Source organism: Rhipicephalus sanguineus, chromosome 10 (assembly GCF_013339695.2).
Source record: "Rhipicephalus sanguineus isolate Rsan-2018 chromosome 10, BIME_Rsan_1.4, whole genome shotgun sequence".
Classification (NCBI taxonomy): domain Eukaryota; kingdom Metazoa; phylum Arthropoda; class Arachnida; order Ixodida; family Ixodidae; genus Rhipicephalus; species Rhipicephalus sanguineus.
Window position 1 is genome coordinate 27,278,480 of NC_051185.1, and position 26,544 is coordinate 27,305,023.

Consider the following 26,544-nt stretch of genomic DNA (forward strand, 5'->3'; position numbering starts at 1 on the left):
TCCTTCCTGAATGTCCAGTGTCCCCGCGGAAATGCCATATCATTCAGTCTGCAGTGTGACGAGCCTAAACGTTGGGGTGCTTCGAAGAAACATCCTCGACCTTTATCAAGTTGACGGCACTTTAGCAATTAATGCTCAATATCTTCATAACGAACCGCAACGTTATTATGGTTCGTTTTATGTTGGACAGTGGGAAGCTAGGTGAAGACAAAAAGAAAAAGAACAGGACAAATCGCTAGACTGAATCTAGAAGTTAATCAAGATTGATTGATTGCTCAGGGTCGTCCATATCTAAAGCAAACTCCTCCTTAGTATTCAAGACCTTATGCTTAATACGCAATTCTAAAAATTATTATTTCGCTTATAGACACCATGATTAAACCTAATATAACGGCCATCACCCTCATGGAGTAGAATAGATGTTCTAGTTTTAACTACTTCAATAATAATGAGGTGTTCGACCCTGTACACGAGGGCAGGCATAGCAGCCTTTCCGCTCAGACACGGATATTGGATGAAGGTAGCCTGGGGTCTTCTTTGGGATTATGCAGACAGCCTGCCAGTGTTTCATTACGCGGACGCTTAAACGTGCGAACTTTTTTTCGGTTGACGCGAAGCAGCCTAGTCTCAGTGTCTGCTTCCTCGCCGAGGAAATGAAGGTTTCAGCGCAGGCGTAAGTTACGGGAGGGCAAGGGTGCGTTCCCCTTGCCCTCTGCCCCACCTTCATCCGGGGTCTAGTTGCTCGAGAGCTTCAATATCTGGATGTATTTGTTATGGGCGTACAATTCCCTGCTCGTATGCGCCTTGCGTAAATAAGCTTCTAACTTTTACTAACAGCAGTGACATTATCTTTTGTGTCTCAGTTATTGTATGGTTACTTGTACTTTAGAAGCTGCTCGCTCTACCACCACACCGGGCACATAGAAAACGTATGTCTGTGTGTTTCAGGTTTCCTGCAGAACTTTCAGGAAAGTCGGGCGCGTTTACGAAACGACGCTTCTTTCTAGCGTCCCGTTATTGTACTGTCTGCGCCCATCCTGCGGCACTAGGCATACAAACGTCACTGACCACGTGAAGAAAACAATATGCTGTGCACGCTAGTCAATTGCCAGGTCGTAATATGCTCGCCGTTTGTATAGGGTGACCCTTCGCAAGTGTCGGCGCAAGGTGCTTCCTCGAGCGCTCGTGGCGCAGAATGAAGACCTTTGACGAGATGCCGGAAATGAGTGAGTGCGGCTTCACTTCTCGAACGTCGCTTCCGGGTTTCAAAGGCTTAGTGCAGTCGGTCGAATAAAATAAAAGTTGTTTGGAAGCGAGATGCTGCCCTCCCTCCCCCCTTCCTGTAAGGAAAGGTCGTGTAAAGACGCAGTTTTTTATTGGCACGGTGGAGCGCCTAGAAAATCCGAAAGCGTTGTCTGGTTATTTTATTAGTTATTGATCGAATGCTACCGACACGAGGTCCATGCAGGGAGGGTGGCAAGTAGTAAATACAGCGAATAAGTTTGGCAAAACAAAACAAAGCAATATTAATACAATACTAAGATGTCGATTCAATAATACCATTTCATTCGTTTATAGGATGAGGAAAAAAAAGAATAGTGAAATGAGTTCGTTCTTACAAAGTAAGGTGTTAGCGCATCATGTGTACGATTGCATTTATTTCTGGTTAACAGTTGCGATAGCTAGAGACGGTTCGTGGGAAAAAAAGGCCCTTCTTTCAAATTATTGGGAGTAGTTAAAAAACAGAGATGAAGTTCACGGTGATTTTTAAGCTGTTTGGGAGACGTCCTGTTCAGTGTAGGCCAGATGCGAAAGCTCTATACTGTTTATCGGCAGCTTTGTGTAAGATTTGAAGGCAGCAGCCTCAGATTGATCAGTGCCTAAATCAACATCTAGAGTTTCGTTTAAAAACTGAACTTTAGGTCTGAATGAACATTTTGAAAAGCTTGAGTTTCCTGTTTCGTTGGGGTAGGTGGATTGTGACTTCACCCGGTGAAACAGATTAGAATGTGCTTATTTCTCCTGCTGACGCATTTGCTTGAGAATTGTAAATGAGTGCAGCACTCGCATTACTGCTATCTCTTTACGCTTTACAAGTGGCTTCTCAGTTTTTTTCCCTTTAAATCAGGACCACTACAAGTACATACTTAACGAAAATATTGTCGCCGCTAACATTAGTTGAAATATGAGGACGACGTTTTTCCTTTTTCCGAGACATCAAAAATGAAGAAGAAACACAATTCAGTGAGTAAAGAAGATGCAAAAGAAAACAAAGACAGTAATGAAGATAAGTGATTTTGCAGGCGTAGCTTACGGTTGCGTACCTGACAAAAGCCAGGAGTAATAACGTTAGTGATTGCTGGCCTTTGTTTTGCGGGGGAAAATTAATGACGACGACGTCGATGATGATGATGACTGTGTTGTAGTTGCTTAGTTATCACACTGTGCAAAGGAGTAAAATTGACATTCCATAAAGGCATGGACAAGGAAGGCAGCGCAGAAGTAAGTTGGCGTGTTCGCGTAGCCCTGTATACTAAACCTTTTCTTGTTTTTTTTTTCGATAAGTTTTACGTCTTCTATACGAACCAACTCACCCAAAGAAAAAGCAAATGCGTGGAAGTGAACAGATATACAGTACGTGTGCACTGCACAGAATTAATACGCCGAGAAGTTGTCGTAGAGAAGTGCCACTTTAAAATTTCCAAGGAGGAAACGGAATCTGCCACTTTTTTTGGAAACTGCACTACTCCACCGACTCGGAGAACTGCGAAGAACTCCAGCAACAGTTCCGACAACGATCTAATACTAGTTTTGTCCTCCTTGCGCAAGCGTAGCGTCTCGCGTCAATGACAGATGTGGCCTTCCTCCTTGCCTCGTTGCGCACTTAATTTGCTCTGTTCAGTTTCTTTTCTTCACCAGTCGGTATCATCGGGCCCCCGGGGATACAATATAGCGAGCGCGAGCTTAAATATTTTTGTTGTGAAGGTCCTAGGATGCTGTTTTTCATACTTTCATCGCGTTAAAAGAGAAAACTGCGCAACAAGAACCTGGCTGGCGCTTTCTTTATATGCCTTTGGCGAAAGAAATGCATGGTGCAGTTTTTAATTACTTACAGCGAAGAAGCACAAACGGGTCAGGAAGACGGAAGTCAAATGCTGAAAAAGTCGAACATTGTGTTCAAGTCCGTGTACATAAGATCCGCAAGAGAACAAATATTTTTTAGACGAAAATAAGGAAAAGAAATACGTAAGGTATTACACACTCAAAGCCTAAAATGATTTTTGTTCCCAAACACCACAAAGGTTCAGGGAGAGGTCGAGGCTTACAGAAATGAGAAGTCCTCGAAAAGGAATTGCGCCCCTGCTACCGTTTCGAGATGACTTGTCTTTGTCAGGTCTGTCAGGTCAGGATAATGCGGTGCTTACATAGAATTGTACAGCGCGCTAACATGTGGCAGCAAAATCAGCGCGAAGGCACGTACAGTGGTGGTCAAAAGTTCCCAGGCCGCGTTGCCATAGGATTACACCGTACAGCGGCCTGGACACTTAATAATAATTGTTGGGATTTAACGTCCCACAACCAGGTTGTAATTATGAGGGACGCGGTAGTGAAGGGCTCCGTAAGTTTCTAACACCTGGGGTTTTATTATGCACCTGATTCTAATCTAAGTACACGGCCCTCAAGCATTTTTGTCTCCATCGAAATTGCGGCCGCCGCGGCTGGCATTCGATCCCGCGACCTTCGGGTCAGCAGTCGACCACCATACCACTAGACCACCATAGCGGGTGTGGGAACTTTTGAGCAACCCTGCACCACAGATTCTTGGAGGTTTTGTTTAGTTCATCATACCAATATATCATTCATGCCTACCATGTACTCATTTATGAGTGCAATGTGCTCATTCACAAAGATTTATTGTAAGTTAAGAAGGCTAACGAATGCAAACGTCTCGTCGAGGTTCACGCTGAGTCTTTTTTGCCACGAAGAAGAAAGGAAATTGTTGACGCAAGTATGTTTTTATGTCCTTACAAACCGGGGCTGCCAAATCTACGTTCTGTAATCCGAATTAAGTTTCCTAATTGCGACAGCAATTATATGGACAGTCTCGACCGGTTTTTGCCGTCGCCGTCATGTCCTTCCGGTATGATGCCCAAATTGATAAGATCCCCCCGCGCATTGTACGTTCCACCGCGGGTAAAAGCGCGCGAGCGGGGGCGACGAACGCGGCCGAAGCAGAGTTCAAATGAGCCGGCTCATTTCCATCGCTCGGAGGGTGCATGCGATAACATCACCCCGCTCGGGAGGCCTGCTGTCAGAGCAGGCAGGGAACGCCCCCCAGTCTTTACCAAGCCTTAAAAGACGCGAAGACGCAAGGGGGGGGGAGAGTGTCGCGCGAGGAGCAACTTTGAACTTTGAAAAACTTTGAAAAAAATTTTTCCGCCACCGCCGCCGCCGCCGGTGTCCGTAACCACTATCGCGCGAAATAAGAAAAAAAAGAACTAAATAAGAAGCATATCCGGGATGAAACGAGGTTCGAACCTGGCCCCTCTGCGTCGGAGCCCATTATTCCACCTCAAAGCCATGCCGGTACTTGAAACTGCTTTGGAAAAAGACCCTATAGAGGCTTCATGTCGGGAATGGACCACATTAACATATGTAATGTAGCGTGGTAGAAGAGTAAAATAACAACCAGGTGTCACACAACTCGATTTCTGTAACGAGGCGTCAAAAAATACGAATTGCGCAACGAGTGGGTTGTTGAATGCTTCCAACCTATTACAAAGGGATCTGCCATAATTCTTCATGGTCATCAGCCACAGCATCCACAAAGTGCACATAATGTCTCACAGATGTTTAGCGGGTACGACGGTTCTCCGCACAATGACAAAAAATTTCATGGTGGCTCCTTCCCTACTTCACAAAAATTATGTTTTATAGCGTAGTGGGTTCCTCGCAAGTGCACTTCTATTGGTTGCCAAGGAAGCCCATAAGGCTCCCATGATACATTTCCTCAGGGTCTCAACAAAAGTTAATTCCCTCTCTCTCTCTTTCTCACGTTAACGTATGTTATAAAGCATGATGGGAGAGTTAAATAACGACCGGGCGTCCCACAATGTGATTAACGTAACTAGTGGGTCGTTTAAAGCTTCCAACCCATTACAAAGGGCTCAGCCATATTTCTTCGTCGTCATCAACCGTCGCATGAACAAAGTGCACATAATGCCTTACAGATGATACCTCGCTTCTCCGCAGAATGGCGGATAATGTCGTGGTGGGTGCTTCCCAACTTCACAAAAATTATGATTTGTGGCGTTGTGGGTACATTGCTAGTGTACTTGTATTAGTAGCCACGAGAGAGTATACAACGGGCTCTAGAAATGCCGCTCTTCCAGCTTTCGCTGTGACTGTGCTGCGCTTTCCGTGCTGGCCTGGCGTTTTTTGCAAGTGCAGTAGTTGTGTGCCCATCGTGGGCTTACCAGGCACGTCGACAACACTGGCGTTTAAAGGTTCACTTATCGTCTGACCTAACGTCAGCGCCCACTTTAGAGCACATACGCCAGTATCATCGAAACGAAGTGCACTTTACAGTGTGATGATGTGAATATTATGCGTAACTTTTGTTAGCGTACTGCTTCGGGGTCGACCAATGCTTTAATATAGGTTGCTGAATGATATGAATACAAATGCAATGTTTATTAGACAGCTATAAAAGCGGAGGCAACACTGGAACCACAGACGTTAAGCTGACATGACGCGTGTGTTGTAGCTGTACATATGTAGTGTTTATTGCGTTTTTATAAAATTAGATAGCCAGCGCCACAACCACAATTGAAGTTGCACCGACATTGCACTTGTATAGGGTGTTTCTCCAAAGCAGTTTCTAGACCTGGCGTGGCTACGTGGTATAGAAAACCCGACTGCCACTCAGAATGCTTGGGTTCGATTCCTGTTGGGATCCTAATTTTTATTATTTGCATTCGTCGGGTCAACGCCGACAATGTCAGTTTTTCTAAACGCTCTCGCATTTAAGTTACCATTGTCTGTTCTCGCCGTTCCGGGGTAGATATAAAATGTCAGTCACCTGTTGGGCATACCCTAATACCGCGGCCCGTGGTAAAAAGGTATGGGCCGCACGTGTCAGAAGGAAAGGTTTTGACGACGTACGCGACAGGATTTCCACGTTACTGCTCTGTCTCAATAACTGAGACAGCAGTATTTGTAAATAAATGTAAAAAATAAGATTCCTGTAATGACCAGGCAGTCATATTCGTCAAATCCTCTTACCCTCCCATGTCAATTTTGGTCTACACCAAGTTAAGGAGGCGATCTCGAGAGCACCCAGACGTAGGCGGATAGATAGATAGATAGATAGATAGATAGATAGATAGATAGATAGATAGATAGATAGATAGATAGATAGATAGATAGATAGATAGATAGATAGATAGATAGATAGATAGATAGATAGTAGATAGATAGATAGATAGATAGATAGATAGATAGATAGATAGATAGATAGATAGATAGATAGATAGATAGATAGATAGATAGATAGATAGATAGATAGATGGAAACGGTCAATGTGCCTTGGGTTCGCTAAGAAAAGCTTCGCATTTAATATTCACCGGCTCTAACAAACGCACTCCCTTCAATGACTGACGCTTGAACGTGTGACACTTGTAAGCCCTTGTTATGGCACAGCCATGGCTTCCTGAGTGAATATTTGCTCCATTTTTCAGAAGACCAGCAGAAACAAGCAAACAGAAATCTCTCCCCATAAAAAAGGTTAAACACTGTCACTGTATCCACACTTCTTCTGGTATGGATATGTTTTGATGACGTTTTATTACCTAGCTATGCGCCCGGTTTAAGTTAGTTTTATTTATGATTAGCATTATATAGCACGAAAAATATATGCTACACATTCCGAAGACAACACTCGTCCTAATAGAGAAAGCTGCATGCTTTCATGGTAAAGTGCAGAATACTCTAAATCATTTGCAGATTTTCTGAACACATTGTATTTTTTGTTATTTAAGTTCTTGTGCACATTCTACTAACTCGTAACATAATAAGGCAGTCACACAGTTTTGCACGTGGTATCTGTCTTAGTTCGTTTATTTGCTATTGCGTCTTGTAGCGCTGCATTATGCCACTAAGACACGTAATTTACACTCACTGACATTACCGCACATTGCAGTGCAGTGTTTGAATAAACAGAATTTTGGAGGTGGGCTGTCGCCTACCGACTATGTGGACTTGAGATTAACCACTTTCTGTGTTTGTTTTTTCTACAACTGATGGACCAGGGATTTAGTTATACCGTTTGTACACATGTTTCCTCAACAATTTTTTTCCTGCTTTCGTGACAGATTTGCGTTAGACGCAAGATCGCTGTTTGATGTGATCCCTTTGTTGCTGCGGTGTTGCAGCTGCCTTTACAACGCGTCTGTATAACCTATGGGATGAATGCGCAAACCCTATCTATAAAAAACATTTTCTTCAAGCGTCCCTGAGGCCCATTTATCTAAACAATCCACGCACTCGAGCGAATTCATGTAATCATATTTGCGCCAAGAGAAGGACTTTAGCTCCGTTTGTTTGGGCTTGCGCGTAAAACACGGCCATTTTTTTCCTCCTACGCGGGCCGTGTTGCGTTGAAACGAGAACCAGAGGGGGCGCGAACCGGTCGCGTGCGAAAGCTGCACGCAGTGGCTTCCATATTCAGTCGAGACGTAAGAGAGCTCCTAGTCCTAGTCAAGGTTGGGAGAGTTCCGAACTAGGGACTGGTCGAAGTGGTTGCTCGAACGTGCAGTGTTGTAGTTACGCCAGCCCACCACAGGAGGGAGGTAGGCGATCAATACCGAGAAGAGCAAGGCCCAAAAAAAAGCAGTCGCATGCTGCGTTGCTTTCGTCGTCTACTCGTTGTGGTAACGGTGCAGAGGAGCCTTCACGGAATATAGAATAACTTCTGTGTTTTCTGCAGCGAAGAAAGTGCGTTAACCTAGCCTCCATGTAGAGCCTTTCGATGTTTGCGAACGAGGCTTCCTTTCACGGCGCTTCAAGTGTGCTCGCAAACATTTTCTCCGTTTATATCGTTGCTAGAAATAAACGCGCCAGCGCACTTGATTATCGTGGCTGCTTCTGCACTCAGTAAAGGAGAGAGCGCTTTCGGACGATGTATGCTGCATTTGGTGAGGGCGAATGGCGTATGCTGTTGGAGCGCAGCTGTTGCCCTACTCATGTGCAGGTGGCCCACACGTTTGTACTATGAAGTGGTGGCGAAATAAACAATGATGGTTCTAATGATGATGAATATGATAGTGCCGGTGGTGATGGTCAGAGCGTTGATGATTAAATAAGAGGAAGAAGAAACTTATGATAGATACACGATGATGTGTCTTATGTAGTATTATCTGACGCACTCAGCGAAAGGCTCTGTATCTCTGGCGATGTTCTGGGATGAATTATGGCGGCTGGCTTTGGTTGCCGGAGGAGGTTACGCGAATAAGCCACCCAGCAATCTGTGTCTGTCTGTGTGTCGCCCTGACTGTGTGTGTGTGGTGTGTGTGTGTGTGTGTGTGTGTGTGTGTGTGTGTGTGTGTGTGTGTGTGTGTGTGTGTGTGTGTGTGTGTGTGTGTGTGTGTGTGTGTGTGTGTGTGTGTGTGTGTGTGTGTGTGGTGTGTGTGTGTGTGTGTGTGTGTGTGTGTGTGTGTGTGTGTGTGTGTGTGTGTGTGTGTGAGAGAGAGAGAGAGAGAGAGAGAGAGAGAGAGAGAGAGAGAGAGAGAGAGCGAGACTTGACAAATGAGTAACATTTCCGTCTACAACTCGGCAACGTAACGAAGGAAAAGAACGCTGTCAGCTCTACAAATACTGGATGTGTTAAGAGGTTAAGCGTACATTTGAGTATAGTGGCTTATTGTTGAACATATAGAATAGAATAGAATAGATGTTTATTTCATGAGCACTACAGATCATGAGGAGTGAGAGAAAAAGCTGCTTTTAGGCAGCTTGACAAAGCTCTCACCCCGTGTATCTTGTTGAAGATAGGTCGTAAGTCGTAACTAATAATTTCATTTTCCATTAGCTGATATTTTTTCTTCTGTTCACCAAGTCATACGTCTTCCGAGACGACGAAATAGACCTAAGTGAAGGGCTTCTTTCACGCCAGTTTGCAATACGTGGTCAGCGAGCAAGATAATTGAAGTCTTTCTGAGAATGCTCAGCACAATGATAGCAAGAGAACGCAAGATAACACCATGTAATACTTGTACTAAGCAGAAGTAAACACTGTTAAATAGATAATTTTTTATTAATTCAACCAGCGCACGTATTGAGCGTCCTTTATTGGTTCCCGCATATACTTTTGCATAAACGTAAAACAAACTAGTTCCAATATGGTGAGATATCTCGGCTGAGCTTTCTCAAAATGTCTTTCAGTAAAACAAAGGAGGAAAATTTTAACGCGACGTTTTCACCGAGTGAGTTTTAAACGTCGCCCTCAATAAGGTTTAGCTTATAACGCCGTTAAGAAACGTAAGCTCACCTGCGTCTGTCTCGAGCAACATAAATAAATAACACAGGCTGATAAAGAACAGCTTAGTACCTCGACATAGTAACACTGAACCTTAAACTAACTTGACAGCCTAACTCCAAAGTATTTGACAACCTTATTTGCAGAGCTTCTTTCACTTTTGATGTTTCCGTATTGTGTCTACATACGCGTCGATTTCCCCGCGGCTTATCAGAGTGCATCGCTTAGCGCATTTGGATGAGAGGAAATCGGAATTTTACTTTTGGAGACGCAAAAATCGAATGGGGCGTTTCGATATCTCAGTAAAATTCAGAAGTGCATGGATGGAAGAAAGTAAAAAAAAGGAAAGCAAGTTGAAGGCATTTACGAACATCTGGAATACGATTGCCAGCTTAGACCTGAAGCGCTGCTGAATGATTCAGGATGATTTTAGTGTGAGGTTTTAGAGGGGGTGAAGATCGGATTAAGAAACGTATGCCGTTTAATTTAAAGTGGATTCTTTGATACGGCAGTTTTGTCCGTTAGCGTCTCTGCTGGGAGGCTGTTTTATAATCTCGAGCTTAATTAGCGACATCAAACGAGGCGTTAAATAAGAAAGTAGGGCGGAATTTCTTCAACTTTGTCGCTGTTGAATGAATTCTTTTTGTCCTAGGAACGTGAAAAGGAAAGTAAAACGAACCACAATAGGACGAAGCTTTTAACACAACAGAGAATAACTACTAGAAATAAATGAGCACTAACAGACAATAATGCCAAGGAAAGTATAGGGGATGTTATTAGCACTAAATGTAAGGTAATTGTGAAGAAAGAAAAGTGGACGAAAAGATAACTTGCCGCGGGCAGGGACCGAACCTGCGACCTTCGAATAACGCGTCCGATGCTCTACCAACTGAGCTACCGCGGCGGCCATCCCCCCGTCCACTTTATGGGTATATATGTACATTTAAACGCGGCAGCGTTAGTCAGCGCCGCCAGTGGCCATGACGGCGAGTGTGGAACACTCTTTTTCTGCCTGTTGGCGTCACGTAGCACGTGAACTTATTACGAGCTGGCAGCTGACCAATAATCCCTCGCATACCACCTGAAAGTATCAAGTCCGCCAGAACGAGACCCTCGCTATGAATGAAGGAAAGAAGTGGAAATTCTAAGGGCTCGTTTTTCTTTGTTATACACAATATTAATGAGCACTAACAGACAATAATGCCAGTGTTCCACACTGGCCGTCATGGCTACTGGCGGCGCTGACTAACGCTCCCACGTTTAAATGTACATATATACCCTATAAAGTGGACGGGGGGATGGCCGCCGCGGTAGCTCAGTTGGTAGAGCATCGGACGCGTTATTCGAAGGTCGCAGGTTCAGTCCCTGCCCGCGGCAAGTAATCTTTTCGTCCACTTTTCTTTCTTCACACTTACCTTGCGTTACTGCTAATAACATTCCCTATACTTTCCTTGGCATCATTGTCTGTTAGTGCTCAATAATATTGTGTATAACAAAGAAAAACGAGCCCTTAAAATTAACTCTTCTTTCCTTCATTCATAGCGAGGGTCTCGTTCTGGCAGACTTGGTGCTTTCAGGTAGTATGCGAAGGATTATTGGTCAGCTGCCAGCTCGTAATACGGTCACGTGCTACGTGACGCCAACAGGCAGAAAAAGAGTGTTCCACACTCGCCGTCATGGCTACTGGCGGCGCTGACTAATGCTCCCACGTTTAAATGTACATATATACCCATAAAGCGGACGGGGGGATGGCCGCCACGGTAGCTCAGTTGGTAGAGCATCGGACGCGTTATTCGAAGGTCGCAGGTTCGGTCCCTGCCCGCGGCAGGTAATCTTTTCGTCCACTTTTCTTTCTTCGCACTTACCTTGCATTTACTGCTAATAACATCCCCTATACTTTCCTTGGCATCATTGTCTGTTATTGCTCATTAATATTGTGTATAACAAAGAAAAACGAGCCCTAAAATTAACACTTCTTTCCTTCATTACTAGAAATAAATGCCTCTTAAACCACGGAGATTTGCGGAAGGCTTAGCCACTGTCCAGCTTAGCTGAAAGCGGGCCATTGAAGATGTCCAAACAACTCAGTTGCCCACATTGCCCACTTTCTTATGTTAGACAGTCACGACGGGTAGGAACAAAGTATTAAATAACATCATAATAGAACGTAGTTAGCTGACTACGATGTGGCCTTTTGAGTGAATTTGTTTTGAGTTAGGAGTTCTTTGATCGGCTGCGAAGTATCAGACGTGTTGGTGCATGAAGGACTGACTATCCAATGAATCCAGGGAGATTAAAACAACAAATTCCGGTTAGTTGGGGAATCACACTTCTCACTAAGTGAAGTGGAGTTTAATTCCGTTCATTGTAGAAGGTTTGAGCAGATCCTGTGTAAGATAACACCTGAAGGATTGCCATTTCTGCCAATCATTTTAGCCCTAGCTACGAGCCAAAGACAATAATTTCGCAGACTCCCGTATTGTCACTGCAAAATATAGGGCGGAGAATCACCTGCGGTGGTTCGTTTATGAATTCAAACTTGTAAGCAAATTTTGTTCACCCAGCCAGTCCGTCCGACGGATCGATGGGATGGAATGAAATAGAATGGGCTGGTTTGGAATAAAACGGAGTGGGATTGAATCGATGCACTCTAAGAAAAAAAAGAGAGTCAGATGACTCTTTTTTGCGAGTCCTAACTTGCCACGTATATAACTCTCTTTAAAGAGAAACGTCAACTCTCTTTGTAAATCAATGTGCTCTCTTCGGAGTGTCGTGGGATCCGCAAGGGAGTTAACGTGTCTCTTTAAAGATAGTCATATACGTGGCAAGTGAGGATTCACCGAAAGGAGTAACGCATACTTTGTTTTTTCTTAGTGTGGCGGGTGGAATGGAATCGTCTGGGTTAGGATCGAATGGATGTGATCGAATAGAATGAAATGGAAGGTCAGTTCGTCCGCACGTATGTCCGGATAAGTTGCGAAATCCATGTCTGACGACAAGCGAATGAGCACCTGCCGGAACATTCACATTAAAAACTGCCAATTCCACCTGCAAAAGGTAATACGCAAAACATTCTACACCCTTATCTTTAGTTAAACATTGCACATCATTGGTAGTTGATACAACTGCCACCGACACCTGTCATGTATGGAGGTCCGAGTGCTATTTATGAACATCTTGAAAAGCTCAGCTTTCGAGGCATGAACATAAAACATGGAGGGTAGAGATTGTGTGTGAGAATGCACCCGCGATAAGTGTAGTTGTCTGGTTCCCTGTGGCTATAAAGCCATGTTTTCTTTTTTAAGCGTTTTTGAGCACTTATCAGATGTCTCCGGCACCTTGGCGACCTTAAGAAGGATTGCGCTGTCAACAGAAATTCTGTGAAATGTCGGCTTTTTGCAAGGCGGAAGGGATTTAAGTAAACAGCGAAAATATAACGATACAAAGTAGGGAGGGTATTTTGAGTGCCATGAGTGTTTTGCCTATGCGACCGTTCTCCTCCAGCTGCTCGTAAAGTGGTGCACTTTAGAGCATAGAGTTGCGCCGGCACATCCTGTATGCTATAAAGTAAGCTTTCAAAACTTGATACTCTTGACGAAGAGTATCAAGTATCAAAGAAATAAAAACTAAAGAGTTAGCGATGAAAAGCGTTGGTAAACATGTGACTCATTACAGTGCGTTAAATTATCGTCGAACCGTTTCACACCACTACACAGAGGTGGCAAAACATTCGTGAAGAAGTCGCGGCGGAGTAAATTCAATGAAATGTGTAAACGCAGATATGTCTTTATATTTTAGTTTTTTTTAGTTCCTCTAAAACAGCGATAAGCTGTCGTGCCGAATTGGGTCAGTAAAAAGTAAAGCAAAATCTTGTTTCAAGGATTTCTCAATGCCCTGAGTTTGCCGTATCATACTGAACAATTTTGCCGACACTTTCTTTTAGGGCGGAGAGCAAGCGGTAAGCCCTAATTGCATTCTACCAGGGTTGTTTGCGCTCTGCAGGCGTTATCATAATTATTTAATCAGTGCCACTGCCTCTAAATCGCTCGAAAAATTCACAGCAAACGACAGGCATACACGAAGGCCCAGTTTATAATGAGTTTCACCAATCGAAGAAGTGAAAAAAAAAGCAAAAAAAAAACGCCAGGCCTGCGCTGAAACCGCAGCACAGTCACAGCGAAAGCTGGAAGAGTGGCGTTTCTAGAGCCCGTTGTAAGCTCTCTTGGGGCTACAATACAAGTACACTAGAAAGGTACCCACTACGCCATAATTCACAATTTTTGTGAAGTTGGGAAGCACCTACTAAGCCATTATTCGTCATTCTGCGGAGAAGCGAGGCACCAGCTACACGTCTGTAAGGCATTATGTGCACTTTGTTGACGCGACGACTGATGAGGATGAAGAATTATGGCTCAGCCTTTTGTAATGGGTTGGAAGCTTTAAACGGCCCACCAGTCATGTAATTTGCATTGGGTGACGCCCGGTCGCTATTTCCCTCTCCCGTCATGCTGTATAACATACGTTGACGTGGGAGAGAGACGGGGGGGGGGGGCGAAGAACTTTACTGAGACTCCGAGGAAATGGATCATGCGCTTATGGGCTTCCTTGGCAACCAATACAAGTGTACTTGCGAGGAACGCACTACGCTATACATAATTGTAATTTTACTGAGACCCCGAGGAAGTGGATCATGCGCTTATGGGCTTCCTTGGCAACCAATACAAGTGCACTTGCGAGGAACCCACTACGCTATAAATCATTGTAATTTTTGAGAAGTAGGGCAGCACGCACTGTGCCATTTTTGTCATTCTACGGAGAGCGTTGGTACCTGCTAAACGCATGTAAGGCATTATGCGCACTTTGTTGATGCTGTGCCTGATGACGATGAAGAATTATGGCAAAGCCCTTTGTAATGGGTTGGAAGCATTCAACAACCCACTCGTTGCGTAATTCGCATTGTGTGACGCCTGGTTACAGAATTCGCGTTGTGCGACGCTTGGTGCTTATTCTACTCTTCTACCACGCTATATTGCATATGCTAATGTGGTTCCTTCCCGACATGAAGCCTGTATAGGACCTTTTTGCAAAGCAGTTTAAAGCACCGGCATGGCTCAGAGGTTGAATACCGGGCTCCCACGCAGAGGGCCCAGGTTCGAACCTCGTTCCATCCTGGAATTTTTTTCTTATTTCGTTTTTTTTTTCTTATTTCGAGCGATACTGGTTACGGACACCGGCGGCGGCGGCGGCGGCGGAGGCGGCGGACAACTACGGCGCCAAAAACGGCCGGTGAAATGATCTCATAACAGCTTTCGCTGTAAAATATTGCTGAAGTCGGAAGTGATTTCCAAAGCAGGACTGCATAGAGAAATACTTGTAATACCGCCAAGCGAACGCTATCCTAAGCCTCGTTCTGCGAGAAGAATGGCTCTATATTGAAGCTATTTGCGATGCAATGAATGTGCTCATTCTATGATTTTCAGAGAGCAGAGACTCGTGTACGTAAAGCAATGTACTTCACATGGAAATGTATTGTTTGAACAGTACGAGACTCCTGATAGCCGCTTCCCATTAGAAACTCGGAAGTGAGCTTCTGATAGTGAGATGGCGCTCGACAATTCAAGTGGAGTTCCAGGTTCCATAACTTTTCGACGATGCTTCAGGCCATCTCTTAAATATGCGGAAGTGATTCGCAAGACACTTCAGCTATTTCTGCCTAATAACGAGCCAGTTAATATAGAACCGACGTGAGCGTCTGTTTAATGCTGCATAGCTGTGAATGTGTAAGCTTGGAAGTTGAATTATTTTGTTGCTGATATCTGACATTTGGTAGATCAAACTTCTATTCCCTACAGTTGCGTTATCAGATTCGTTAACAGGTACTTTTACACAATTGCTGTAATATTATCACTCTAAATCAACGAACATTGTTCAATCTGGTCATGTGACTGTCTACAGATCTATTCAATGTTTTTAAAATTCGTAGTTGACCCATTGCTCGAGATTCCTGTCACACCTTGACAGGTGTGACATGAATATGAAGTGTATAATGGTAATATTGAGATATTACGATACTGCACTTCGCTCTAAATTATTCAATAAATGAACCAATAAATAAATAAATAAATAAATAAATAAATAATAAATAAATAAATAAATAAATAAATAAATAAATAAATAAATAAATAAATAAATAAATAAATAAATAAATAAATAAATAAATTTTTATTTCGCCAGAAAGTCTGGATGGTCTTCAAGGCTAAAAGCTGCTCTAGGCGGCTTTATTACGTCCCTGAAAACCCTTAGATTGGCAGCACAATACCTTCACAGCTTAACATCAGATCATAATTGCAATGTACGGGAGTAATATATTAACAGGGTTTCACTGGAGATCACATCAAGTGTTTAACGTTGCACAGTTACAGTAGGAGTGTCAAGTAGGATTCGCGTCAGATGTTTAATACAGCCTAAAGAACTTCATCATATAAATGAAGGAACTCAAATCGCAGAGAAAAATTATAATGAAATAAAATATTGCGACCTCGAACGTTCAATATTCGATTCAATGTTCTGTATGCTTGTAGTTTTATTTACTAACTCATGTACCCACTCCTGCTATGTCTCGTTCTATCGAGATAGCAGTATTTGTAAATAAATAAATAAATAAATAAATAAATAAATAAATAATAAATAAATAAATAAATAAATAAATAAATAAATAAATAAATAATAAATAAATAAATAAATAAATAAATAAATAAATAAACGGGTTTCGCCTACTGTAAAGAGCACAAGTATTGCACGAAAAAAACAGCTTAGCATGCAGATGAAAGGCACAAATAAAATGCAGTGAGAGCAGCATAGCCTGAAATAACATTGAATTCTGGAGAGACAGATGTGTCTGAAGGGCTTCAGCTGCGTATAAAATGGCTAGGCAACTCAATTATTCAATGAAATTGAATGAAGGGAGCGATGCCGTTATAACACACATAGACAGCGTCAGCCAAATTAGCCATAATTTACTCGAAATTAGCAACAACGAGCCCCCTTTCGCCATTATTCTGCAAACAGTAGTATCATTTAGGCAGCACTACCTTTCATTTAGCCAACTTACGGCGTAGCTAACCGACATTCGCAAACGATAAGCTAACACTAGCCAACATCAACGAGCGCTAAACAGTGATGGCAGTACGCCAGTAATTACGGTATGTAGAGACCCAAAACGGCCACCGCTCATCCCTGTTTTCTTATACGCGGGCTACTTCCAAAGGGTACTCACCTGCTACGAAGAGGTCCACGCGAGATTCCGTCTCCACTATGGCGGCGGAAGTGACGTTGTCACGATAAGTGACATTGCACACGTAGCTTCCGCTATCGGAGCGCTCTAAGCGGTTGAGCCGCAAAGCGGGAGGGTCGCTTAGCAACGAGAAGAACGCCCTTCCCGACCAAGATGGCTGCTTCCAGTGTGTTCCGTCCACCAGGCCTGTAGTTACCCCCGCCGCCGCCGTCGGGGACGACCAATCTGGCCCTTCGATCGCGTACACCCTCTTCGCCTGCAGGTGGCCGTTGGTGTAGTAAGGCGAGCCGCCATATTCTTGGTAGGCATGGGTGGCGACGTGGAACCAGACGGCTGCCATTGGTTCGCGGATCACCGTGGCGATGGGGCACGGAAGTGACGTCGGTTCCCCTTCCAAGACGCTCAGGCGAATGGGCGCGTTTGGGCTTCTCTCATCTGCAAAGGAAAGAAATATAGAAGAATGTAAGAGGTACCTCGGCTAATATGTGTCACCACTTCAAAGTTCAGCTTAGTGTATGTGTTTGCGTTGAAGCGAGGAGAATGAGTATAGATAAAGGGCAAAATTCGTGAGCGCTTTAAGCGAAGCTTCTATAACTCAGGTTTCGGCGTCGTACGCAGAAAAACCAGGCACTCGCTTGCGCTACGAAATGCCACCCTCAAAGGTGCACCGGCCACATGAGTATTTCTATGCTCCGTTTTGAATAATTGATGCTCTCTCGATCGTGGTTCTGTTGGCGATCAGCCGTCTCTGATATGGCCATCTAATCTTTTATCGAGATGATCGAGGTGTCTTGTCATTTCACGTCGTCACGTTTCATTGTTGCCTGGATATGAACTCATGACCGTTGTTGCCTGTAGCAATTGCTGCGCTGCTAAGCACGTGGATGAAGGTCCAATTCCTGGCATGGAGGAAGAAAACAGGAGGGAGCATTGCGCAATGCGATAGGAGAGAAAGAAAGAGATTATAAGTTTATAAATTTCAGGTTTTTATCCACATTTATTTCTGGTCGCGCATTTGTGGCATCTAAAACGCCCATACAATGCGAAAGCAACGACGCTTGTTTCTAGTGCTCGCACAGGAGTTGGCGAATTTGAAACCACAAGGCCACCTCCGCAGTCTCCTTTTTTACGTAACGAGGTGTAGGGAGGCACGGCTAGGTGGCACTGCGCGCAGAGAGTTGCTATTTATTGGTTCCTCAGACGCGTATTGAAAAGAACAATCGAAAGCGGTGAGTGGTAAAGCTGATGGATGGGAGGCGTTTCCGCCACAGCACACGGTTGGGAGAGCCGTGCTAGGGATTTAAAATGATAACAGCTGGCGCCCTTAAAAAAAAAGAAACAACGTGGTATTCCGAAACTGCACGCTGTTGTCTTCAGTCATGTCATGAAACCCATCAATTTCTGACATAGCAAGTGCCCGGCGGCTCTGCCTAATCTCACGAAACAAGCTCGACAGGGTTGCTCAGTCTCGGCAGTCTTTTGGTCGTATAGTGCACGCCGACTTCCACGTGTACGATAAAATATGGACGACACTGGTGACGTAGCAAAAAAAAGTGAAAACGAAGAAGAGGGCCGACCCAATGAGGCACTTCCGCTGGTACGGAACACTTCCGCAGCATCCCTACTGGCCATTACATCACCTTAGCCTTGGTGGCGTGTGTGCATTTCTTTTTTTTTGTGTGCGAAGCTCCCGCGAAATCTCGCATTACCTCATCAAGGTGCGTAATGGCTCCCTCGACGCAGTCCCCCATTTCCGGGTCTTGTCGAATTTCTTTTCCTTCCTGTCTTTTTATTCCTTCACTGCCGAGATTTACCGTGACAGCTATGTTTCCTGCTCCTTTCCCGATACTCTAATCGGACGCAGCCGCCCGCAGTGAATCATCAAACAGGTGGTACCCTTGCGGCGTTCGTGATAACACAGGTGGACGTGATCGTTGTGCAGGTCACCATTCATTCCGACTTCCTGACCTTACCGCTTGATCATTACGTGCGAGAGACAGAGAGAGAGAGAGAGAAAGCATGAGGGGCAAAGGCAGGGAGGTTAACCAGACGAGTGTCCGGTTTTCTACCCTGCACTGAGGATAAGAAAATAGAGAATACAAATTATGAGCACTGCATGCACTCTGGGGTACAAATTGTCACTAAGGCCGGAGTTTTTCTGACCTATACGTGGTCTTACCAAGAGAAGTGACCATGTAGCATTCGATGAGGATGCTGCAGTGATTGTTCGCATTTTTTCTGATCGAACCATAACAGTTCCTGGACGAAGCTGATATACGCGCGTAATGAGTCAGTGTTGTTTGAATCCGCTAAGGAGGCGAGTTATACGTTATTAGGGCAAAGCAAACCCGGGGTCTGCCCACAAGGTACGGAAAAAGGTGGGCCCAGATCATACTGACTGGGACCTTCACCTCGATGAAGCATCAAAATCACAAGTTAAAAGGTATCCATACTAGTGCAACATAATATGTCAAAAACTGCTCACAAAACAAAAACAAATCTTTTCAACACGCCGCTAACTATTTATCGATAAATAACTGCTACATAACAGGCTAACAAGTATTCTTGACGTGACTACTTCGAGGAAACGGACCAGAGGCGTAGCCAGAATTTCTTTCTTTTTTTCTTTGGGTGTGGGGGGGGGGGAGAGGGTTTGACCATACTTTATCATCGTGCGTGTGTTTCTATGTGCGCGTACATGTACACACGCGCAAAATTAAAAAAAAATAAATTTTGGGCGGGGGTTTCAACTCCCTGAATCCCCGCCCACCCTCCGCGCTGGCTATGGAAATGGACAAACTGAGTAACAAACTATGCGTATCATGATCATTAGCTAATGATGATGATGAAATAAACTTTTAATTTGCCAGAACAGTGTCCCCGAGCCCTGAAGCTTGTGGTCACTCTAGGTGGGAGGGTCCCTTAGTCCAGGAATCCTCTGGCCGCGATCGCCTCCCGGGCCCTGGCGACGAGTCCACGTTGGTCGTCTAGGTCCCGTGCGGAGATCTTGGCCTCCCACGTCTCGGCGAGGAGGTTGTTGCGTGCGGTCGTTGTGGGCTTGCTATCGGCATCTTGGTGGCGCCACGGGCACTCGAGTATGAGGTGTGCCAGTGTGTCGGGAACGTCGCAGATCGGGCAGTGGTATGCATGAAGCGTCGGGTAGATGCGATGTAGCAGGATACCGTGCGTGTACGTGTAGCTTTGCAGTCTTCGGAATGCTGTTGTTTCTTCCTTTGTCAGCTTGGGGTGAGGTGGCGGGTACACCCTGCGAGCTAGGCGATGGTGTGTTGCAGTATGGCGTTATACGTCGGGTACGGTCTCCACTTCTGCTGTAGCGCTGGCTAACCGCGGTTCGAGCTAATGAGAAGGCGTAACTTTATTACCCTGTTATTCGGTCTCCACATATGATAACGACGTTATATAGATGCCGAGCATGTACGTTTAAACTACTGGAACACTCGGTTTTCGGCGGAAACAACTTGTATTATATCTAGTGAGATGCGAAACTCTTTATGGGGCTGGGTTTCTGTTCTTTGCTTCTCGTTTCCTGCAAATGCCACAACTTTTCTTTGGGAAAATTAGAATGATGAAAGAGAGAGAGAGACAGAAAAAGGTTAAGTGAAAGGCAGGGTGGTTAACCAGAAGTTTTTCGGTTTGCTTCCCTGCGCTGGGGAAGGGGTAAGGGGGGACAGAAAGGTAAGGAAGGAAAAAAAAGAGTAAAAAAAGAGAAAAAAAACGCACACACACTCAAGCACGGGAGCATCAGAGTCGCTTAGCGAGTTCGGTTGAACGCAGACACTTCAGCAGCGCCTTCATCGCTTTCTGGTTGGAAGCTAGAACGTTCCGGCACTCCAAAATTGATTGTTCGGAAAGCGGCTGGTCATCGAGGCTGGCTAGCGTTGCCGAGAGCTGTTGCCTTTGGGAACTATAGTGAGGACAATGACACAGGACGTGCGAAATGGTTTCCTCGCTGCCACAGTGAGCGCAGGCAGCACTGTCTGCCATTCCTATTCGGTAAGCAAAGCTGTTCGTGAAGGACACTCCAAGCCACAGGCGGCAGAGGACTGTTGTTTTGGATCGGGATAGTCCGGACGGAATTTGAAGTTGAAGGGACGGATCCAGACGGTGAAGGCGGGTATGCAGAAAACCGGACGCATTCCACATTGAATGCGTTAGATCACGTGCGAGCGAGCAAATCTTTGATACTGCATCGCTTCGTGATAATGTAATGGCTTCCTGCACGCCACCTTCGTGAGCATTCTTTGCAGAATTACTGGCATGTTCGTTGTCGTCGGTGCCACAGTGGCCTGGAACCCACTGAAAAGTTATTTCGTGCCCTTTGTCTTTTATTTGCTGATAGGTTTGTCTTATTTTCAATACTAGTTGGTCTTGCGCACCACGACGTAAAGCTGGCGACAGACACTGCAGGGCTGACTTCGAGTCTGTAAATATGCCCCATTTCAGTGGCGACTCTAGTTGAATCACTCGAAGTGCACAAGCTCCACAGCAGTTCACGTATTCCTATGAGACGCTCTAAAATTAGAGATTTCGGCCTTTCCAGGGAATATAACAGCTCCTGCAGATCCCCTAACAGTTGTAGAGCCATCCGTGTAAAGTTTAACGTGGTCTGCGTATTCCTGTGTAGCATCAGCAGAGACACCTTGGTACATGGAACAGCCTAAACTTCGTTTAACAGTGCCAGGTATTCGGAAAAAGGCGGAGCTCTGGTCGCCAACTTTAAAGCAGCAGAATGATGAAAGAAAAATGCATAGGTAAACATGATGTTAGAAACAGTGGGTGATTATGCTACTTTATTCAACTCGCAAAGTATTCACGAAATGGGCATTTTATGAAAGTAAGTCCTTAAGAGGCTTTCCAAGGAAAAGAAGCGGCGCGAAGTGGCGTTCACCACTCAAGTGCTCCCACGGAAGTACATTTTAGAAATGTGCTAGCATTTGAAAGCGGGGTACTGTGGAAGAAATAACGAAATAATCGTTTTGGATTATTACGTTTCAGTTAAAGTAAAGTCGCTTTCCACGGAAAACCTCGTGCACAGCGGGATCTCTTGAACTTAAAATATAGTGAGGTGACTATACCAAAATAAATGAACGGGCTGAACATGTTCGCAGTAACGGAGCTGAATGCAAAGTAGAAGCGCATATAGAAAAGAAAAGAAAAGAAAATAAAGCGATTTCGCCGTTTCTATGAGAAATTTCTACGTGAGCGTACGCTAAGCGTATTACCATGCGCTGGGCGTATACGCCAGGTTTAGCGCTGATAACCGTTCATTCAGAGGAAAATTAAAAAGAAAAGCGTAATATATAAAGCTATGGAAAGTAAGAACGCTTACGACGTGGTTTCCAATTCATCTACCGTTTATGGTGCGGAACGTACGCACAGTTTTCAACGTTCCGAGTGGAAAAGTTTTTTGATGCTTCAGTCTTAGAACGGCACCGTTTGGAGGTAGCGTCGTATAAAGGACATCGCTTCGAAATGCGTATTCTGCAAACCTCTCTCGCTTTCCTTGAAGATATTTGATAAGTAACAGTACCGGGCGTTTGAATTAATCGCAACATTTGGCTGACGATCTGACGCGGCGAGACGTTTAAAGTGCCGATTCAGCCCCGTCACAATAACCCATCGTCACGCCAGGCACATTCCGGAGCTTATGTTTTGAAGTGCGCGGCGCTTCAGGGGCCGGACTTGTCGTCCACCTACATTCTTATGTCGCATGGTCACGCAGTGGTCAATGCAGTTCTAAAACAATGTTAACAATGCTCAAAACCAGCGCAAAATACACTAACAAGGTCAGAATAATATAAACTACACAAATAACAAAGGATTATACGCAGTAATTTACCCAAACTCACGAAAAACGCTTTTGAAACATTCGCCTGAGGCCCGCGCCGCGCGAGAGAGGGCGCCACCGCCTCGGCAAGCACGCGATTTCCGAGGCGGTGGCAAGCGCGCGGTTGCCAAGGGAATGGCTTAGTTGCCCACGCTACGCACTTGCTCAGGTTTAACGGTAATGGAGCTGCATTAAGCGCAGGATTTAGATGTACACTAAGCCCCACACAATAACGACATTAGCGCAGGAGTTAGTGCGGGATTCAGAACTACACCAGGGCCTACATAGAAACAATATTATGTATACATTAACCGCAGCATTAGCGCTGGATTAGAGCAGAATTAGCTCTACATTAAGCGCTGTATTTGGAGTTTTTCATCATTTTTATTTCGGGCAATGAGAGATAACAAAATGTGCATTTGTACTGTCTAAGAGGCTGATAAAAAGGCAGGAATGGCTGGCAGTGAGTCATACCCATTTCTATATTCACATCACTCGGACAACAGAGGCGATTTCATAAACTTAAAACAGCAAAATATATGCACAATACGAAACGACTATACTAACATTGGAATACATTGCTCACTGCGAGACGACATTTGTAAAGACATAGGTATACAATATTGAAACATTTATACAACAGTGTAGCACAGATAAATAGAAGGACCACTAAAAATGTAGGTTTTTAAGTGAGCGAGGAAAAAGCGTAACGCAGTACAGACTACAGCAAACATAAGTAAATAAATAAATAAAGTAATAAATCAAGAGCTTAAAAAAATCTTACTTTCGGTTACTCTCCTCAAAACCAATCGTCGTCCATGTATTTACGAGCGACTTCTGGGAAGGACTGTATTGTTAACTTAGAAGATAAACTGCCACCGCTACCATCGGAGCCTCGGTTCACTCGGACACACCGGTACCGAAGATTCTACTCGCGAACATAATGGTTTCAATTTCTGCACGTTTCAGTAGTCATGCCTGGCTACAGAAAACTCCGGCCGCAGGGACTGATTGCGCATTTATTGCCTACATTAACCGGTGCATGCGCAGCACTCACGCTCTCCCGACTGTCATGTTCACACACTCCGTTTAACAAAACAAAACACTTTTCATACATACAAACAAACATGCAAACAAACTAACACTCCAACAACCGTTTCATACACTCAAACAAACACACCGTTTCATACATCAGGCGCAACGCTGTGGAAGCGATGCAAAGACTTCCGTCAGCGAAACGTGCAATTCCGCGTGTCTGGCGCTTCGATTCCGTCGTTGTAAACGTGGCCTCCGCGATTGGCTCCGGCTGCGCGCTACCGGAACGCATCGTGGAGGCCACGATACAAAAATAAAGAGACGCTAAGCGATTCAGAACGACCTAATGGCAACCGTATAAAAAAAGGGGGGCTGTGTTTTATTTCTAAGGCACAAAGCATATTCACGTACTGCCGAGTCTAAAAACGAAAAAAAAAAGTCACATTCGGTGTAGTAAAATCTTTGAACTATTTCTTGGTGCGAACGCACTTACTGCAAGAAGTCTGGCTAGCTTCTATAGCACGGCACCTGATATTTGAAATCAAGTATAGTCCACATTTCGTTACCGAAATTATAAGGTAGTAAACCAGACAATCGGTTGGTTGCACTTTATGCATTTTAAATCCCCCAGGCGCATAACACTAGAGTGCGATCGTAATTTTGCTATGCGTCGAATTCATGCACCCGCCTACCGTATCCAACAATTCGTCCCTTCTCCTAAGCGAATAATCACTATTTTGTGGGTTTCAGCGCATTGTGGACATCCAGGGAACACAGCCGCCCATGAACAAGTCCGAGCACTCGTCAACCGGGCAGTGGGCGGTCTGCCTTCCTTTCGCAGCGGGCGGGAATGCCTACTCACCTATTATGAAATTACTTGGCATTAGCGCAATTCCCGCATGATATACCCACCAGCCCATATATCGCTGTTGCAGGCTGAGCAATTCGTTTGGCGCCGTCTGCAAACGGGCACCTTGATTTCCCACTTCCTCAATTCCCAAGTTCATCAGGGTGACGCTTTGCCCCCATTGTCGTCTCTGCTGAAGTCAGCGAGCCGAGTTTAATCACGTATATCCTCATTGTCCAAACGAGCTGAATCCCCCCTTTGCGGGGACTGAGCGACAGGAGCTATGGTAGGCTGCTCTGCGCAGCTCACATCTATATCCCTGGTGCCCACTTGGCGCATCATTGCAGCACGTGCGGCTGTCCACCATTTTTCGTTGACGCGACCATTTTATCTAGGCATCGCGATAAAACCACTTGTGAATTAATCGAAGCATTCCATGTTAAGAAATGAGGGGATAAATGTTTCAGCCACCCGTGTAATGCCCTATCAGAGGAGGAGTGCGCCTACTTGATTAACATGCCGCGCTAACGGTTTTGGTCCAGACTGGCCCAAGCGGTCTAAATATTTACATTTCTTGCATCAAATTTCTTTTTCTACTGGCTTTGAGCTGTCGTCTCACGACAGTATATAAACTTGAAGGACTTCAGAACGTCTATAATAATTTTTCGAAGAAGATTTATCAACTTTCTGAGCAAAGTTTTCTGTCTATGGCTTTCGTTTTTCAAAATGTCATTGCCTTATCTCGTTATCGCAGCGTTAATCTAGCCACGTAACTCAGCAGCACTTGAAACATGCACATAAGAAATTTAGGCAAACTGATACCAACTCTGTTATCAGCTTAGCAACGAGCAGCAAAAGAAACGGTGCTAACTCACTGTTATCAATAGACCACACAAAAGGTAACACAAATAAACAAAGGCTGCGAATGCATGGGGACTAAGCTACCTGGGCACAAAACTAAGTCGTGAAAAAAAAAACAGAACTGAGGATTTAATTGAGAACGCAGCTGTGCCTATGATAGCTTGAATTCATTAAACGTTGATATCTTTGTGTTCTTAACCTGCTCAACAATTACGTGTTAACAGCGAGAACACCAATACCACACATATACGAAGCAGATCGCAGCCAAAGCTTTCTCGCAGCTTCTGGCATCTTGTTCTTCGAACATACTAACGAACTCAGGAGTGCTAACGAACTAAGCGGTCTCACCGTAACATCATTTCAAGGCCCAACTGCAGTTCGCTCTGAGAAACGCAAAATCTGCATTCATTATGCCGGAAATTAAAACGTGCTAGCCAGCGTAACAAAGTTACAGAACAGCCGCATCATCAAAACACGTAGACAACCACACTGAGAAAAAAAAAAACGTTGCCTGAAAGTCCACGACGCGACGGGCCTGCGAAATAAAATGCACGCGTACTTCCAATGCTCTTCAATAATGCGCTCCTTTTCTTTAACGTATTTTTCATTTGTGGCGGGACGGTGTAATTTTAAACCAGCGGTTACCACTAATTATTCACTACACTTTTGGAACTCAATCTCAGACAAATGAGCTCCCCCGAGAGAGAGAGCTTTTTATTGAATAACAGAGTTCTGCCGGCGTATATGAAGGAACCTACATGCTACTCTGTATAGGGGAAGGGACTGAAATTCTCTAGGAGCAGTAGGGCAGGAAAAAAGGTGCCGGTATATTGCTTTTTTACTAGTTCAGCGTTGTTCCTTTATTTTTGTTTTCCTATTTTCACACCTGACCTAGTTCTGTGCAGAGCGACTGAAATGACACTGTTCTGATTTCCTAGGCCGCAGTAATGAAAGTCGTACATCTTGCAGCGTATGGGTAAAACACACTTCGCCCTTCGTCGTTTTGCGCGGCCAAATGTGCTTCCTGCATAGAATTGATTTTATTGTCGCGTCTTTCTAGTAGCGCCCTTACTGCATTTCATCCCGCCTTCCAGTGTTTACGTGCTGAACGTGACATTTGTTAT

At 44.6% G+C, this 26,544-nt stretch overlaps 1 protein-coding gene across 1 annotated transcript in view; it reads right to left on the minus strand.

The window, feature by feature from the left end:
* LOC119406291 (uncharacterized) overlaps window positions 1-26,544 on the minus strand; it is a 43,671-nt gene that overhangs the window by 15,728 nt on the left and 1,399 nt on the right. Inside the window, exons 2-3 of the mRNA XM_037673025.2 lie at window positions 19,178-19,184; window positions 16,812-17,264 (exon numbers count right to left, since the gene is read on the minus strand). Coding sequence (XP_037528953.1) covers window positions 16,812-17,264; window positions 19,178-19,184 — 460 coding nt within the window. The remainder of the gene's footprint in view (window positions 1-16,811; window positions 17,265-19,177; window positions 19,185-26,544) is intronic.